Genomic DNA, 18387 nt, shown 5'->3' on the forward strand with positions numbered 1-18387 from the left:
ATGGATACTATATTTAACCCATTGATTCAAAATGTGAATCAGAGTTACCAACAGTTGGCAACTCAAATGAATCGAATTGATGATTGTTTTGGTGCTCCGCCAATGCAAATTTCACCCCTTGTACAACCCCAAGTCGTTAGAAAAGTTCGAAATGAAGGGGTAGTCTTGGAGGAAAACACGGTAAATCAGGGGCAAAAAATTGTTCCTCAGGTAGTCGAACAAGAGATTCCTAGGGAAGTTGAGTGTCCACCTACCATAATGGTTAATCGAAACCATGTTGTTGATCAATTCGTTCATCAAGTTCGACAAGGAAATATGTTGGGAGAAAATAACCTTGCAACCATTGTCAAATGGATAATGGCTCAAAATAGTGTGAACATGGGCCTGCAAAGGCCAAATCATACATCTCCTCTATCAGAATATGTGTTGCAAACTGAACTTCCAAGGGGATGGAAGGTCCCTAAGTTCACCAAATTTGCTGGTGATACTAATGAGTCTACCATCATGCATATTACTTGATATTTGACCAAGGCGGGATACATAGCGAATAATGAGAATTTAAGGATATGATACTATCCTAGTTCTCTCACAAAAAAATGCCTTTACATGGTTTACAACCCTCCCTTCCCATTCCATCAATGATTGGACTCGATTAGAAAGGTTATTCCATGAGCAGTTTTACATGGGACAATCCAAGATTAGTCTAAAAGAATTGTCGAGTGTGAAGCGAAAGTTTGCTGAATTAATCGACGATTACTTAAATCGATTTCGATTATTGAAAACACGATGTTTTACTCAATCACCTGAGCATGAGCTAGTTGAAATGGATGTTGAGGGATTAGATTACTCTATTAGGAATAAATTAGATACACATTATCTGATAGATATGTCTCACTTAGCTGGCAGAGTTCGACAAGTCGAAAGACTGAAGGCTAAGTAAGTCATAGTGAACAAGGGTAAGAAGGAACGTATGACCTTCGTCAATATGGAAGACAACAACTTAAAATCAGATGTGGCTGAATTAAAGTTGGGTTCCCCATATGTGTGTAAGTTGATTACGCCTGCAAATAGGAAGGACCCTTATGAACCTGGAAAAAATGATAAATCCCCTAAGAAAACCTATACCTTCGACGTTACCAAATGTGATGAGATTTTTGACTTATTGGTCGCAGATGGTCAATTGCTAGTGCCACCAGGCGTGAAAGTACCACCATAAGAACAAAGAAAGAAATGATGGTTCTATAAATATCATAATTTTCTAGGGCATAAGACCTCACAATGCTTTCTTTTCAGGGATCTTGTTCAGAATGCATTGAATGAAGAAGACTGAAATTTGCAAAAGGAAAAGCTCAAATGAAGATCGACTCTGACCTGTTGCAAGTTAGAGAAGCTAGTTATATGGAGCCTGTGGCAATCAACATGGTCAAAATTATTGAGGATTTTGACATGGCAGAGTTTGAAGATAGTGAGAACCAAATTGAGGTTGATTACCCTAAAGCTGAAGAGGGGTTGTTGGAATTTACCCAAAGATGCAAAACTGAAGATTCATAAGTGATGATGTGCCCTAGACGTAGCATTGTGTTTGACAAAAAGGCTGCAAAGAAGGTCAAAAGTTCCCATCAGGCAAAAAAGAAGGAAAATTGGATGAAGAATAGGCCTCAATTTCATTTCGACAAGAGGGGGGTCCCTCAGAAGAAGGATTTGTTCCATATGGACCCCCCTCTTGTCGAAATGAATGGAGAAATTTTGAAATGGGCTAAGGTTCATCGATGACATATCGAGAGAATTTTCATATGTCAGAGAGGTGGTCATATGGTCCCAATAACTATAGAGGGAAGAACTTGATGTCAAGAACTCAATTGAGGGGATTTCAAAGAAAGAAGAAAGTTGAGAACGAAGCTATATAATCAAGTAATAATAAGCCATACCAGAGCCAAGTGTAAAACCAAGTGAAGGAACCAGTGGGAAGACAATTTTTTTCCCCTAAGACAAGCCAGACAAAGGGAAAAAGGAAGGAAGAGGTACCATCTAAGGAGGACGAGTTAGTGACTGAAAATTTTGACTCCGGGTCAGAAGATGATTTTGACATACTATGCAACATGGTGTTTGTACTTCCTATGGAGTACGATTGTGTCACAAAAGTTGCTGAACCTGGAGATTGTGAGGAAGAATAAATGATGAAGCACAAACCAATATGTTATTTCGTGATGAACAACAGTTGTATTGAAGAACAAAATACATTTTTTGAAAGGTCCCATGAGGGAATGAAAATTCATTTAAAATCCCTATTTATAAGGGCAAAAGTAGAGAATACTACGGTGAATAAAATTCTGGTAGATGAAGGGGCAACTATTAATTTAATGCCCCATTTATTGTTGGAAAAAATAGGGAAGTTTGACACAGACTTGAGGCCCCATAACATGGTGCTCTCAAATTATAAGGGTAAGATAATACATACTATGGGTGTTATCCAAGTTGATGTAACAGTGGGCTCTATAACTCGACCCACAGTTTTCATGGTTATAACATCGAAGGCGGGCTACAATTTGCTCTTAGGTAGAGAATGGATACATGGAGTAAGAGTGCTACACAGTGCTTTCATCACTTCATTAAAGGATATCAATCTAGAGAAACAATGGGATAGTTGAGAATGTCGAGGCATATCAAGGATACTGCATGGCATAGGTGGACCATGTAGATAAAAGAAATTTTGATAAGAATCTAGCCAACATAGCGCCTTACACACCAACGAGGTTCGCTTACATGCCTTTAGAAGAGGCATTTTATTCTCTTAAACTCCCCCAACCCATGGGTTCATGTGGGACATAGAAATCATGGATGATAGGACTTATGACACAATCCGGCCAACTGACTAGGGCGACAAATTTGATGATGATGTTTGAATTTGACGCGCTGAAGCGAATTTCGGCTTACGTAGCCGAGAACAAATTAAAAGCGGCCTTGGAGGCTAAAATACCACACATGGCTATCAAAGCTAATGGGTTAGAAGTGTTCGACATGAGTCAAAGGATAAGCATTGAACTGACATCGGTTGAAGAGCCATGATCAATTGGCTTAGAAAATGATGGTCAAAAAGACCAGAGGCTCGATTGCATCTATGATGATGAGAATTTGGGTTTCGAAAAGGATCTTGTCATGTCTAATACAAAGTTGAAGCCTCAAGATCCACTTGAAGAAATTGCCTTGGGAGATGGAACTACCAAAAAGTTGACTTACATTAGTGCAAACATTGATCTGAATCTAAGGTTAGAGGTAATTAATATACTTCAAGAATTTAAATATTGCTTTGTTTGGGATTATAACAAAATGTCATGTTTGCGCAGAGAATTAGTGGAATTGAAACTGCAAATAAAGCTTGGGGAAAATATGGTCAAGCAGATGCCTAGGCGGTTTGCGCCAGAGATCATGTTCAAGATAAAGGAGGAGATCGAAAGACTCCTGAAAAGAAAGTTCATAAGAACGACAAGGTATTTTGAATGGATTGTTAATATCATTCTAGTAATTAATAAAATGGAACTTTAAGGGTATGCATCGACTTCAGAGATCTGAACGTTGCAACCCCAAAGGACGAATACCCAATGCATGTCACCGAGATGTTAGTCGAATCAGCAACGGGTTTTGAATATCTTAGTATGCTTGATGGTTATTCTGGTTATAACCAAATTTTCATTGCATATGAGGATGTGTCAAAGATGGAATTTTGATGCCCGAGAGCTTTAGGAACCTATGAGTGGGTAGTGGTGTCATTTGGCTTGAGGAACGCTCTGGTAACTTGCTAGAGGGTGATGAATTCTATCTTTCATAATTATATCAAAACTTTTATGCAAGTATATATTGATGATATAGTCATTAAGTTTGCATCGAGAAATGCTCATATTGACCATCTTCGACACTCATTCGAAAGGATGAGGAAGTACAAACTAAAAATGAACCCTCTCAAGTGTGCTTTATATGTGTAGGCTGGGGGACTTTCTTGGCTTCATTGTCCATAAGAAGGGCATTGAGATTAACCAGAACAAAACGAAAGTTACCAGGGAAACTAAACCTCCTTCGACCAAGAAAGAACTCCAATCTCTTTTGGGGAAAATTAATTTTCTAAGGAGGTTCATTTCAAACCTTAGTGGAAATGTTTGGGCGTTCTCGTCGTTACTCTGCCTGAAGAAGGAAGAGTTCATTTGGCAGCCAGAGCATCAAAGAGTTTTCGACAAAATAAAGGAGTACTTGATGAAACCTCATAATTTGTCCTCTCCAATTAGAAATAGGTGCATGAGATTGTATATTTCTGCCTCAAACTCGACTATAGGAAGTATGTTAGCACAAGAGAATGATAATGGCATCGAAAGGGATATATATTACCTCAGTCAAGTCTTGAACGATGCAGAAACTAGGTATAGTCTTATAGAAAAGATGTGTCTTTGCTTGTATTTCTCATGTATGAAATTGAAGCACTATATAAAATCGGTCGATGTGTATATGTCTTCTCATTTCAATGTTATGAAGCATATGTTGTCTAAACCAATTTTGCATAGTCGAATTAGGAAATGGGCTCTTACTTAACAGAATAATCCCTAACATATGTGCCTTTAAAGGCCGTGAAGGGGAAGGTGGTCGTTGACTTTAACCATGATCATTCGATAGTTGAGACACCTTTAAACTACTTAGAGCTAGAACCGTGGAGATTATACTTTGATGGTTCCAGTCATAAGAATGGAACTGTCATTGGAATCTTAATCATTTCTCCAAATAAGATTCTGACCAAGTTCAAATATAGAATTAATGGCTCTTGCTCGAATAACGAGGCCGAGTATGAAGCTTTGAGAGTCGGTCTTGAGATTTTGTTAGATCTGGGGGGAAACGAATCAAAGTAAGAGGAGACTCTGAATTGGTGGTGAAGCAAGTAACGAAGGAGTATAGGTGTATTAAGGAGAACCTAATTATGTAATTCGTTTTAGTTAATCGACTAATAAAGTATTTTGACTTTGTGGACATTTAACATGTTCCCCGGCTTGAGAATCAAGATGCGAACGAGTTGACACAAATTGCCTCAGGGTATAAAGTGTCGAAAGAAAAACTAGAAGATTTGATTGAAGTTCGAGGAAGGGTAAAGTCGATAAGGTTGCCCCCGTCAGATCTAGTAATGACTAAGTTAGGATCAACATATCTAGAATAATTTGAATTTTTTTCTTTTGAAAATATGACTGATACCGATTGGAGAAGACCAATGGTTTAATACTTGGAAAATCCAATTGGATTAACTGATCGAAAGGTAAAGTACAAATCTTTAAGTTACGTGATTATAAGGAATGAATTATTCAAGAAAATGCTTGAATGGGTTTTACTTAAATGCCTTGATGAAAGTGAGGCATATTTGGCTGTGTCGAATGTTCATAGTGGGGCATATGGTGCCCATCAAGTTGGTCACAAGATGAGATGGTTGCTTTGTTGCCAGGGTGTCTATTTGCCTACAATGTTGAAAGATTGTATTGATTTCTCATAGGGTTGTCAGGAGTGTCAAGTACACTCATCCATTCAACATGTCACTGCGAGTGAATTTCATGCAATTGTGAAGCCATGGCCATTTAGAGGACGAGCTCTAGATTTGATTGGGGAAATTCTACCAGTATCTTCTAAAAGTTAGAAATACATTTTAGTCAGCATCAATTATTTTACAAAGTGGATCCAAGTGGTTCCTTTGGTTAATGTTGGCCAAGATGCGATCATAGAGTTTATTCAAAAGCACGTTATGTACAGGTTTGGGATCCCTGAGACCATTACGACAGATTAAGGGTCGGTATTCACTAGTCGAAAGATGCAGGAATTTATATCTGAAATTGGGATTAAGTTATTAACTTCGACACCTTACTATGCTCAAGCAAATGGCCAGGTCGAAACGGACAATAAGGTCGTTATTGGTTTGATCAAGAAGCATGTGGGGAAGAAACCAAGGAATTGGAACAAAACTTTAGACCAAGTCTTATGGGCATGTCAAACATCTCCTAAAGAAGCAACAAATTATACTCCATTTTGATTGGCTTATGGGCATGAGGTTGTATTATCTATCGAAATTTACTTGCAATCAGTTCCAATTCAAATGAAATTGAGATTTCATCCGACCATTATTAGAAGATGATGTTGGATGAAATGGTCGATTTGGATGAGGAAAGGCTAGCAGCGTTGGATGTCTTGATAAGACAAAAGGGCGAGTCGCTGGGGCCTATAATAAGAAGGTTAAAGTGAAAACATTATCGATTGGAGATCACGTTTGGAAGGTCATATTGCATATGGATCAAAGAGATAAAACTCTAGGCAAATGGTCTCCTAATTGGGAAGGCTCGTTTCAGATTATTCGAGCGTTTTCGAATAATGCTACGAAATTGAAGAATTAACAGTTGACAAGCGAATTCTAACAGTTAATGGTAAATACCTGAAAAGGTATAAGCCTATGCTATAAGATATTCTAATTGCTAAGGAATAATATGCATCAAGAAACGAGCTCCAAAATAGTATTAGATAAAGTGCCAAAATGACATTGTCATTACAAACATCAAAAGCAAGGGAAACAAAAATACAATTTAAATGGAACATTTTGATTTTAACTCTTCAAGCTTGGTCTTAGAGAAGTAAAGTCTTGTATTTATTCGATCATGGACTTCTTCTAGATAGTTAATTTCGAGTCCCAGGTTGAGAGCAACGTTAGCATATTCGACGCCTTTGGTGTCTTCTTCGTCAATCATCTCTGTGGTAGGGGGTGACTTTTCCCATGCAAGCTCAACTTTTTCCTTATCCAGGTTGTCGATCTATTTGTTCAATTCAACAACCTTTGCTTGACACTGTGCAATTTGATTATCAAGTGAATCTTTCTTGTTAGTGTATTCTTAGAGCCTAGTCTCAAGCTTGTCAACTTCTTGCTCAGACGCACTACTTAGGTCCCAGGCTACAACCATGACATCTTTCACTTGTTGAAGTTGAGCGATGTTATTCCACTTGAGATCAATGTCCTTACAAACTTGATCGAGGTAATCCTTAAACTCAAAAGGGAATTTAACCATAGAGTTGGACACCCGGTGTTTGTTGAGCTCAACCAGTAATTGTCGAATATCAGTGCCAAGTTGAGCATCTCCTTCGATGGCATTGAGGATATTAACCTCAAAGATATTGGCTTTTAATTGTTGGACCAAGAGGTTCCCTGAGTCATTACTTGTATCGACCAATGAGGCATATGAGGAATGGTTGGACCTTAAGCATGTTAGGAGCTTGTGAAGTTTTTGGAGCCTTTATAGAGACTTAGTTGGGTTTTTCCTTTCAAGAGCAAGAATTTATTCTTGGCTCAAAAAGGTGTTCAATGTCGAATCATGAACAATGGATTGGGCTTGCTCTTTTTAGTTAGTGGTGGTTTGATTTTTATTTGTGGATGAAGTAGTTTTGACATCAGGCATGGTTTGCGATTCATCAGTTTTTGCTAGACTGCTAGGCTTTGGGTCATCTGAAGTTATGTTGTCACAGACAAAGGCATTGGTGTCATCCAACTCCTCGTTGCATTATGAAGAATGTTGGTCGACATTAACTTCTGCTTTAGGTTGTGGTTGTGGAGACGAATATGTTGTCTCGCTGATTGGTTTAGTGGCTAGATGGACATATTAAATGTTGGAATCAAGAAAATATGACCAATGAATGTGAGAAAATGTTTCATAAGGAATCAAACGAGGGATACCCGATGATTTTTCTGCCTTATTCTTGTTGTTCTCTTTTTGTATTCCCTGAAAAAATAAAAAAATAGTAAGTCGAAACCCCAAATTAAGAAATACAAACGGGGTTATAAGTTGAGTCGATATTTACCTTGAGGTCAGCTTTGTTTGGTTCTTCAACTGCTTTGTTCTGAGTTTCGTCTGGTACTTGATCGCTAGAAGGGGGAGGTCTTGATTTCTTTCTTGTCTCTCTTCTTTTATTTCTTCTTATTTTTCTTGTCCTGGCTTCGTTTCTTTTCCTTTGTGGGAAGGGCCAGCGGTTGTGGTAGTAGGTTCCTTTTTGGATTTCGGTTTCTGGGATTTTGTCTTTCTTCCTATGGCTCATACTTGGCTTATGAGAAGCCTTGGGGTTGGACCTCGAGAAGATGAGAGGTTCCTCAGTATCTTTCGAGCTTTCAATTTCAGCCAAAGTTCCTTTGGTTTTGGAGTGCTCTGAAAAGGTTAAGTTGAATTAGATCGACAAATTATCAAAGACCATAAAAAGGATTCGAAATCATTGGTATACCTATGTCGAAGTGGCCTTGGATTTTTTATTCTTGTGGAGGTTTAATAGTCATTGGAGAATTGGGATCACGTTTTCGATTCTGAAAGATGAACTATGTCAAAATTCTTTCGATGATTAGAAAAATCAGAAGAGAAGATACTTACCTTTTTCTTGGGTTCTTCGTTTTTCTAAAATTCATCCGCGTTGGGAGGTCCTTTGACATTGGTGTCAATTTGTGTTTCTTGTTCACTTGCAATCGGAATATGAGAAAGCGAAAGGTATATAAGAATTTGGAATTTATGGTAAAATATCTACATTTTTTTATGGATTTTCCAGGATGTTGGAGAAGGCAGGCGATAATATTTTTCGAAAATTTTCTTCTAAAAAGTGGCTGTCAAAATATTGTATCCATCATATATGATATTCGACTGTCATGTAAAAGGATAGTTAGTACTGAAAAGTAGGAAGTTCAAGGGCTTGGTTGCGAGAAAAGATCGTGAAAGCTTTGTAGTGTTTGATACTGAGTTTCCTTTCGGACCAGTAAATGTCAAGTTCCCAAGTGTAAAGTGAGTGTGGTACTAGCTGGCTGAAGTCGAATTGACTGGCTACTAAGTTAGGTTGATATCCAACAAAGTCGTAACCATGAGTCCAAGTTTCAATTCTGGTAGATAGGAGTGTGGGAGTTAAAAAGGCTACCCAGACGGAGTTCGGCATGGCATCGACTGAGGGAGATACACTAGAAAATCTATTTCTGAACCAAGATGGACTAACGCATCAGTCCATGAAAGTGTTGCAACCTGAAAAATACAGTGTGCGAAAAAACAACCGGCGAAAGAAAATGACAGAAGAGTCGCCACGAAAGGAAACGCTCGAAGTAAACCTGAAAAGAGGAAAGGAAAAGGCAAGGTCTCGCAACCAAATCTTGGGTTCAGGAGTCGGTTATGCGAAGGGAAGGTATTGGCACCCCTACGCATCCGTAGTACTCTACGGGATCCACTTGTGTAGTTCTTGTCTAAAGGGTGTGAGTTTATCTTGTGCTGTTTACTAAAAAAGGGGTTAAATGAAAATGACTCGCGCGGATGTCGCATCTACTGCATACGTATCTCATCTGAATATGAGAATCAGAGTCTTCGTAGCTCGGCTGACCTATGGGTTGGGGGGATGTGTGCGCTACGACATCGCATCTTATGCCTACGTATCTCATCTGGAATGAGAATCAGAGCAAGCCGTAGTTCGGCTAACTACGGGGTTAAGGATTATGTTTTGGGGGCGGACGACGTTACTACGCAATCTACCGGATGCTCAACCTTTGGAGACTTACTCACCTGTAGTAGAAGGAGTAAACGTGTGTTTAGGAGATGAAAAATCAATGAAGGGTTAGAGTTTGGGATGCTCATGCAAAAAGGCAGTCCTTGACGAAGGAACCGCGCTACCTGCGGGGATACGAACACATTCAAAACAAACATGTATAAAGTAAATGTGCCAACAAGGCAATCAGAATAAATCTCCCAAATGGTATCCCACAAGCAAAGTGGAATATCCAGCGAGCTATCCCTGCAAAAGTCATGTGAGCCTTCACAAAAACTCAACAAAAGGGTTAGTGAAACAAGATAAGGATTAGGAGAAAACATGCTATGACAAACGTAAGTCAGATTAGAGCAAAACAGTATGGTTTTTCATGGATAACAGTATGGTTTCAGAAACCTCAAACCCTGTGGCATACACTTCAGAAATTAAATGATTAAGCATTCAAGGCATTATTTATACATTCATACATAATTATGAACCCGTGGGCAAAAACCTAATGAAATTCATCCATCATACCTCAAACATTCAGAGTATTCAACTTCAAAGCACAAAGGTAATGAGAATAAGGGCAAACCTGATTAGAGAGATCGGTTGAAATCAAATGGCATGGCTGGATTTGCAAACCAATGTGAGGGTTTGCTTGAGTTGAAAGTGTGAGTCAGAATGAATCTTTCAGAGTTGACTGGAGGTTGCTCTGAACTCTGTTAGCTCTTCTCTCACTATCTTTTTCCCCAGGGTTCTTCTCTCATTATCTTTTTCCCAGACAGGGTAATAGGAATAGAATGGCCTTTTGTTTCACTGAAACTCTGAATTTATAATCTGATTTTTATGGACCTGTGGGCTCAAATGAGAGAGGTCCAAGTCCAAGATTTTTTCTTTTATTTATTTATTTATTTTTCTTTTTTTTTTCGTTTTTCTTTTTTTTTTTCAAAACACGTGGGCTTCGTCTAGCGAGCATGACAGCTCATGAACAAACCTTTGCTCCTTCAAGATTAACATTTTGACTGACGAATAGACCCCTGTTGGAAGTAACTCAAGTCTTTCCCTTGTGTTGACTGATCATCTAAATAGAGCCCACAAGGTGTCCTGGATGATGTTCAAGCTTCTTGGATCCGATTCCGATTGCCATGATGAATGCATGCATGAGGTGTAAAGCGTATGCTTCCAGGAAAAATGAAGGGTAAATTTTGGGGTATTACAGCTGCCCCTATTCAATCAACTGGAGAGCTGGAAAGAAGATAGCAGCGACTTTCGTGCTTTCGAGGTATCAAGGGATTGAATACAATAAAAGCCCGAAAATTTGCACTGAAGTGAAGTGAAGTAACAATGCCTGTCAGAATCGGCAAAGAGGTGGTCTTGAAAGAAGAATCCGTCTGGTACGGTGTGAGTCAGTCTGAATACCGAAAATGAATGTTAACCTGGATACCAAAATAAATGGTAACACAGAAATAACCATGGCCTGAATGCCGCTCATCAGTCTGAATACTGGAAATGACTTGTTAACCTGGATACCAAAATAAATGGTAACATAGAAATAACCATGGCCTGAATGCCGCTCATCAGTCTGAATACTGGAAATGACTTCGATCTGAACATCGGGAGATATGATATTATTAATATCGGTCTGAACACCGAGAGGCTGGCCTGAATGCCACAAGTTACGTCGACCTGAACGTCGGAAACTTCTTCGATCTGAACATCGGAAAATTGGCCTGGATGCCACAAGTTGCATCGACCTGAATGTCAGAAACTTCTTCGATCTGAACATCGGAAAAATGGCCTGAACGCCACAAGTTGCATCGACCTGAACGTCGGAAACTTCTTCGATCTGAACATCGGAAAACTGGCCTGAACGCCACAAGTTGCATCGACCTGAACGTCGGAAACTTCTTCGATCTGAACATCGGAAAACTGGCCTGAACGCCACTTCGGTCTGAATACCGGAAACTTCATGCCTGTCAGCATCGGCAGAAATAGGGAACGATAATAGAGGCGGCGCATGGGCCAATGACACTTGCTGGGGATAACAAAGGTAAGTCATGAACAATTTTCAGTCTGAGTACTGGAAACAACTTCTGGCTTATCACTTGGGATACCGAGAATGTTTTATGCTTACATGTGTATGTTTGAATTTTTCAATGGCGTAATGCTCCATGAAAATGGAAATGCTACGCGATTTGCAATGCAATATGATTCTACATGCAGGGATGCGAAATGCTGGGTAGAATGCCAAGCTGAGGCAAGGGGATCTGCTGGGGAAATTATCACCATCTTCTGGACCCTGGCAAGGCTGCTGGAGATGCACAGCGCAAAGAATTCTGTGGGGAAATGACCCGCCACACGGTGTTCTAGCAATGACGAAATACCGAGATTCTGACTGGGGAGAGAACGACACTGAAAACCTGCTGTTGGGGAAAGCGATAGTGGTTCTGGCAACCACGATCTGCGAGAGATGACTCAGCAGGGGAAGCAAACACCGATACGGTACCGAGGTTCTGCTTCAAGGAAAGAAACCATGGATCTAGCATTGGGATTATCGATCTGGCCTCGAACTCTGAGGAGCAGCCGCTTCTGCTGGGAAGATACAGTCTGGCACTGTCAACTCCGCTGGGGGTATATAGTCGGACACTGTCAACTCTACTGGGGAGTGTATAATCTGAAACCACCGCTTGGGGGGGAGGTACAATGGTGAGAACCTGCTGGGGATTGAAGAATCCAACACTCTGATCAGCTCTGCAGGGATAAGATACCGAATTCGTCTGTTGGTGGAAAACATTCACGATCACCTGCAGGGGATTTTAAGGAAATGCCCTGAGGGTACCTGTTCTGAATAGACGATCCAAAGCACTTAAAATTTACAGCAATTTTAAATGTTTATTAAGCATGTACCTGTAAAGCTCTTATGTGTCATGATGCAATGTTTATCAAAAAATTCGGACGTCATTTTTGCAAACAAAACAGAAAAATGAAAATGAAAACAGAGATATACTGAATAACATGATTTTATTGATTGAACGACCTTTGAATAGGCATTTACATCAAGAAGCAATCCCTGGAAAGAGGTAATCGTACAACAGATAAAAACAGACATTAATCTAATGGCAATGTGAAATGGATTTCTATTGGGTTCCAATTCTGCTATGACTTGCTCGTCTTCAAGATCCTCCAGATGATCAGCTTTCTGAAAGAGTGATTGGACTGTTTCCTATCCTTCAAAAGTTTCCAGTCATTGACACGAGATGAGATTCAGAACTACTCAGAACGCAGTCATTCGCTTAATCCCTAACTTTTGCCTGGATCGCCCTTTTCGGGTTTTCAATCCACCGGGATACCCATTTTTACCTAAGTTGCCTTTTCAGTTTTTCAACTTACCGGGTGTACAATCTTTTCACTTTTAATCCCTAATTTTTTCCCGAACCTTTTTCATTTTCTTGGTTCGCCGGGATGCCCATTTTTGCCTGGACTACTCTTTTTATTGTCCAGCGGGTCTATTTCATGCGAAGTATTTTTTAACTGCGTCTGAGTTCACCGGGGAAGTGAAGTTTTCACCATCCATCGTTGCAAGCATTAAGGCCCCACCATCAAAAACCTTGGTGACAATATACGGTCCATCATAGTTAGGAGTCCACTTGCCCCTGTGATCTGTCTGAGGAGGAAGGATCCTTTTCAACACCAAATCTCCGACCTGGAAGCATCGAGGACGCACTTTCTGATAAAAGGCTCTCTTCATCCGACTTTGATACAACTGCCCATGACAAATGGCTGCCATTCGCTTCTCTTCGATAAGACTCAACTCATTGAACCTTGTCCGAATCCATTCAACTTCGTCTAACTTGACATCCAACAGGACTCTTAGAGAAGGAATCTCCACTTCAACAGGTAGGACTGCTTCCATACCATACACAAGGGAGTAAGGGGTTGCCCCGGTCGATGTACGTACTGAAGTACGGTACCCATGCAAGGCGAAGGGTAGCATCTCATGTCAATCTCTGTATGTAACGACCATCTTCTGCACAATCTTCTTTATGTTCTTATTTGCCGCTTCAACAACACCGTTCATCTTAGGGCGGTAAGGGGAAGAATTGTGATGCTAAATGTTGAAGTTCTGGCACAACTCCTTCAATATTTTGTTGTTGAGATTAGAACCATTATCAGTAATGATTCTTTCGGGAATCCCATAGCGACAAATGATTTCTTTCTTGATGAATCAGGCAACCACATGTCTGGTGACCTTCACAAATGACGTTGCTTCGACCCACTTGGTGAAATAGTCGATGGAAACAAGGATGAAGCGATGCCCATTGGAAGCGGTCGGCTCAATCTTTCCAATCATATTGATGCCCCACATAGCGAAAGGCCACGGCGAAGACATCACATTCAAAGGATTCGGCGGCACATGCACCTTATCAGCATAAATCTGGCATTTATGGCACTTCCGAGCATATTTGAAACAATCAGATTCCATGGTCATCCAGTAATAACCTGCTCTCAACAATTTCTTAGCCATTGCATGTCCGCCGGCATGAGTACCGAAGGAGCCTTCATGAACTTCCTGCATTAACATGTCTGCTTCGTGTCTGTCCACGCATCTGAGCAAAACCATGTCGAAGTTCCTCTTATACAGAACATCGTCTTTGTTCAAGAAGAAACTACCTGCCAATCTTCTCAAAGTCTTTCTATCATTGTTGGATGCCCCTGCAGGGTACTCTTGATTCTTCAGAAAGCACTTGATGTCGTGATACCAGGGCTTGTCATCAACTATCAGTTCAGCAGCAAACACATACGCGGCCCTATCAAGGCGCATCACGTCGATCTTGGGAGCATGGTTCCAACGGATCACCGTGATCATGGAGGATAGAGTAGCAAGAGCATCTGCCATCTGGTTCTCATCACGAGGTATATGGTACAGCTTTACTGTTGTGAAGAAAGTCAACAATCTTCTCGTGTAATCTCTGTAGGGGACTAGAGTAGGCTGGAGAGTGTTCCAATCACCATTCACTTGATTGATTACCAGATCTGAATCTCCGAAGATGTCCAAAGTCTTGATTCTCAAATCAATGGCTTGCTCAATACCCAACATACAGGCTTCATACTCAGCTTCATTATTGGTGCACTCGAAAGTCAGACGAGCGGTGAAAGGCATGTAGGCACCTTTCGGAGTTGTAATGACAACACCAATTCCACTTCCTCTGGCATTGACGGCCCCATCAAACATTAAAGTTCACTTTTCGTCTGGATCAGGTCCCTCTTCAACAACTGGCTCTTCACAGTCTTTCATCTTGAGGAACATGATGTCTTCATCTAGAAAATCAAACTTCATCGGCTCATAATCTTCAACTGGCTGTTGAGCAAGATAGTCTGACAGAATACTCTCCTTGATGGCTTTCTGGGAAGTATACTGGATGTCGTACTCTATCAGTACCATTTGCCAACGAGCAACTCTTCCGGTGAGAGCTGGCTTCTCAAATATATACTTGACTGGATCCATTTTGGAGATCAGTAAGGTCGTGTGAGACAGCATGTATTGTCTCAATCACTTAGCAGCCCATGCAAGTGCACAACATGTTTTTTCAAGCATTGAGTATCTCAACTCGTAATCTGTGAATTTCTTACTCAGGTAGTAGATGGCATGCTCTTTCCTACCTGTCTCGTCGTGTTGACCGAGAACACAACCCATGGAATTGTCTAGTACTGTCAAATACATAATCAGTGGTCTCCCTGGGACCGGAGGCACAAGGATAGGAGGATTTTGCAAATACTCTTTTATCTTCTCGAACGCCCTTTGACAATCATCATTCCACCTGATAGCCAGATCTTTTCTCAACAATTTGAATATTGGCTCACACGTGGCTGTTAGGTGAGAGATGACCTTGCAATGTAGTTCAACCTCCCTAAGAAACCACGGACTTGTTTCTCTGTTCTTGGCTCAGGCATTTCCTGTATCGCTTTCACTTTGGCCGGATCCACCTCAATCCCTTTTCCGCTAACAACAAAACCCAGTAGTTTTCCAGATCTCACCCCAAAAGTACACTTGTTTGGATTAAGCCTCAACTTGAATTTCCTCAAACGCTCAAACAGTTTCTGCAAATTCACCAAATGTTCTTCTTCTGTCTGAAATTTGGCAATCATATCATCAACATAAACCTCGATTTCATGATGAATCATATCATGGAACAGAGTCACCAGCGCTCGTTGATATGTTGCTTCGGCATTTTTCAGACCAAACGGCATCACCTTGTAGCAGAAGGTGCCCCATGGGGTTATGAATGTTGTCTTCTCCATGTCTTCTGGTGCCATCTTAATTTGATTATAGCCAGAAAAGCCATCCATGAAGGAGAATACCGAGAATTGAGCCGTGTTATCCACCAAAACGTCAATGTGAGGTAAGGGGAAATCATCTTTAGGACTAGCCCTGTTCAGATCCCGGTAGTCAACACACATCCGTACCTTTCCATCCTTCTTAGGTATCGGAACGATATTTGCAACCCATGATGGATAATTTGTGACTGCTAGAAACCCTGCATCCAATTGTTTTTGCACTTCTTCCTTTATCTTGACAGCCATCTCTGGTCTTGTTCTTCTGAGCTTCTGCTTGACTGGAGGACAACCTTCTTTGAGCGGCAAGCGATGTACCACGATGTCTGTGTCAAGCCCTGGCATGTCCTGATAAGACCAAGCGAAGATGTCAACATACTCTTGTAGAAATTCAATCAACCCCTTCTTCACATTGTCTTCCAAAGCAGCCCCTATCTTGATTTCTCTCTTGGCGTCCTCGGTGCCGAGATTAATCACTTCAACAGAATCTTGATGCGGTTGAATGACCCTTTCCTCTTGTTTTAATAACCTGGTAAGTTCTTCAGGGAGTTCACAGTCTTCATCACCCTCTTCTTCAGCTTGAAAGATTGGATTTTCAAAGTCGAAGCGAGCCATAGCAGAACCGTTATCAATAGGATCCGGTGATGTGCATCTGCATGAGTGATGGTATGTGCTTATGAGTGTGAAAAAAAAGTGGAAACTAAACAAAACATTGCCATTTTTTTTGAAAAACTGCAAAAATAGAAAGACAGGGAACGAAATATTTGAATGCAAAAAGACGTCCTTTATTTATGATAAAAAAATGCAAGTGTCACATAGATGAGCCCTACAATGAGTCATTACGCCCTGGCGGAACGTAAGACTTGGATATGCATGAATAAACAAAGAAAGTTACTCCTCCAGACAAGTGGCTTGGACAATCTCCTCAGAAGACCAATTGTTGAGAACTTCACCTGGGATCCTCGGACGCACCCAGTTATCGATGTCGCAATCACTATCCCCATCTTCATTGTTGACCGTAGAGACTAATTTGACTTCTCCTTCAACCATGTTAACGTTGGCTCCACCATGTTGGGGCATGGGATTGTTGACGACATTAGGAGCTGGTGCAAAGTTAACGGCCTTTGAATCAATGAGATCCTGAACTACGTGCTTAAAAGCTTTGCAGTTCTCAATATTGTGGCCAGGTGCCCTAGAGTGGAAGCTACACCTAGCATTGGCGTCATAACCCACCGGAAGCTTACCAACGGGAGGAGCCAAAGTGCGCAACTGCACAAGTTGTAGTTGTTGAAGACTAGAAAGCAACTGAGCGTACGACATTGGAAGAGTGTCGAAACGCCGGTCCATCGTCCTTGGCCTCGGTTGATAGGCGGGTCTGTTACCCGATTGTTGTGGTTGGTACTGAGCTGGTTGACGCTGTGGTTGTTGTTGTTGTAGTGGTGTTGCAATTGGAATGGTCACAGCCGCAACATACGGTTGCTGATGATAGTACTGAAAGTTATTCCTCTGGTTATCCCTGTTCTGATAAGAACATATGGAACTTGCATCCCCTTCTCTCCTCTTCTGTCCCTGAATGAACGGCTTCTTCACCCCTGATGAGGATCCACCTCCACTTTGGGTCTCGTATGTCCTCAGGTAATTCTCCACCCTCTCTCCGGTAGAGACCACATCAGCAAAATTGGAGGCATTGCAACCCACCAGGCGCTCCAAATAAGGTCCTGGCAGAGTGTTCATGAACATGTTAGCCATTTCCTTCTCCAACATAGGAGGTTGAACACGGGAAGTTGTTTCTCTCCAGCGTTGAGCGTATTCTCTGAAGCACTGATTGCTTTTAAGAGACAGATTTTGAAGTTGAGTTCTGTCCGGAGCCATGTCTGCATTATACTGATACTGCTTCACGAAAGCCTCAGCCAAATCCCTCCAGCAACGGATGTGGGCTCTGTCCAGCCTCATATACCATTCCAGGGATGCCCCAGCTAGGCTGTCCTGGAAAAAGTACATAAGCAACTTTTCGTCATCGGAGTATGCAACCATTTTACGGAAATAGGCTTGCACATGGGTCTTCGGGCAAGAGTTGCCATTGTATTTGTCAAATATCGGGACCTTGAATTTCGGTGGCACTCTCACACCTGGGACCAGCCCCAAGTCAGCAACATCTACTCCCAGAGGATTTTGTCCTTCCACTGCCTTCAACCTCTCTTCCAATCTTCTAAACATGGGGTCCACACCATGACCCATACCAAAGTCTTCCTGCAGCAGGGGGAACTGATCGTCCTGATCATCATGAACGGGTTGTTGACCGGAGGTGACATGTAGGATTGGGATAGGCCCCGGTCCATTGGGTCCATTAGCCTCTCCAGCTGGAGGATCAGTCACCGTCTCTGGTTGAGCAGGGGGATTCCTTTGTATCATCTGCCTGAGCTCTTGCTGTCCCTAAGCCACCCCTTGAACCACATCCATGAATTGATTCATGCGGATTTTCATCTCGGCGAACTCTACCTGTAGGCTCTCCAT

At 41.3% G+C, this 18387-nt stretch overlaps 1 protein-coding gene across 1 annotated transcript; it reads left to right on the forward strand.

The window, feature by feature from the left end:
* On the forward strand, window positions 1-519 carry LOC127136417 (uncharacterized). Its single transcript, XM_051062973.1, has one exon. The coding sequence runs from the start codon at window positions 1-3 to the stop codon at window positions 517-519; it is 519 nt and encodes a 172-aa protein (XP_050918930.1).
* The last annotated feature ends 17868 nt before the right edge of the window (window positions 520-18387 follow it).

This window comes from Lathyrus oleraceus, chromosome 4 (genome assembly GCF_024323335.1).
Source record: "Lathyrus oleraceus cultivar Zhongwan6 chromosome 4, CAAS_Psat_ZW6_1.0, whole genome shotgun sequence".
In the NCBI taxonomy this organism is placed as follows: Eukaryota; Viridiplantae; Streptophyta; class Magnoliopsida; order Fabales; family Fabaceae; genus Lathyrus; species Lathyrus oleraceus.

Coding starts and splice junctions, on each gene's coding strand:
- LOC127136417 (XM_051062973.1), top strand. CDS start 1: ATGGATACTATATTTAACCCATTGATTCAAAATGTGAATCAGAGTTAC.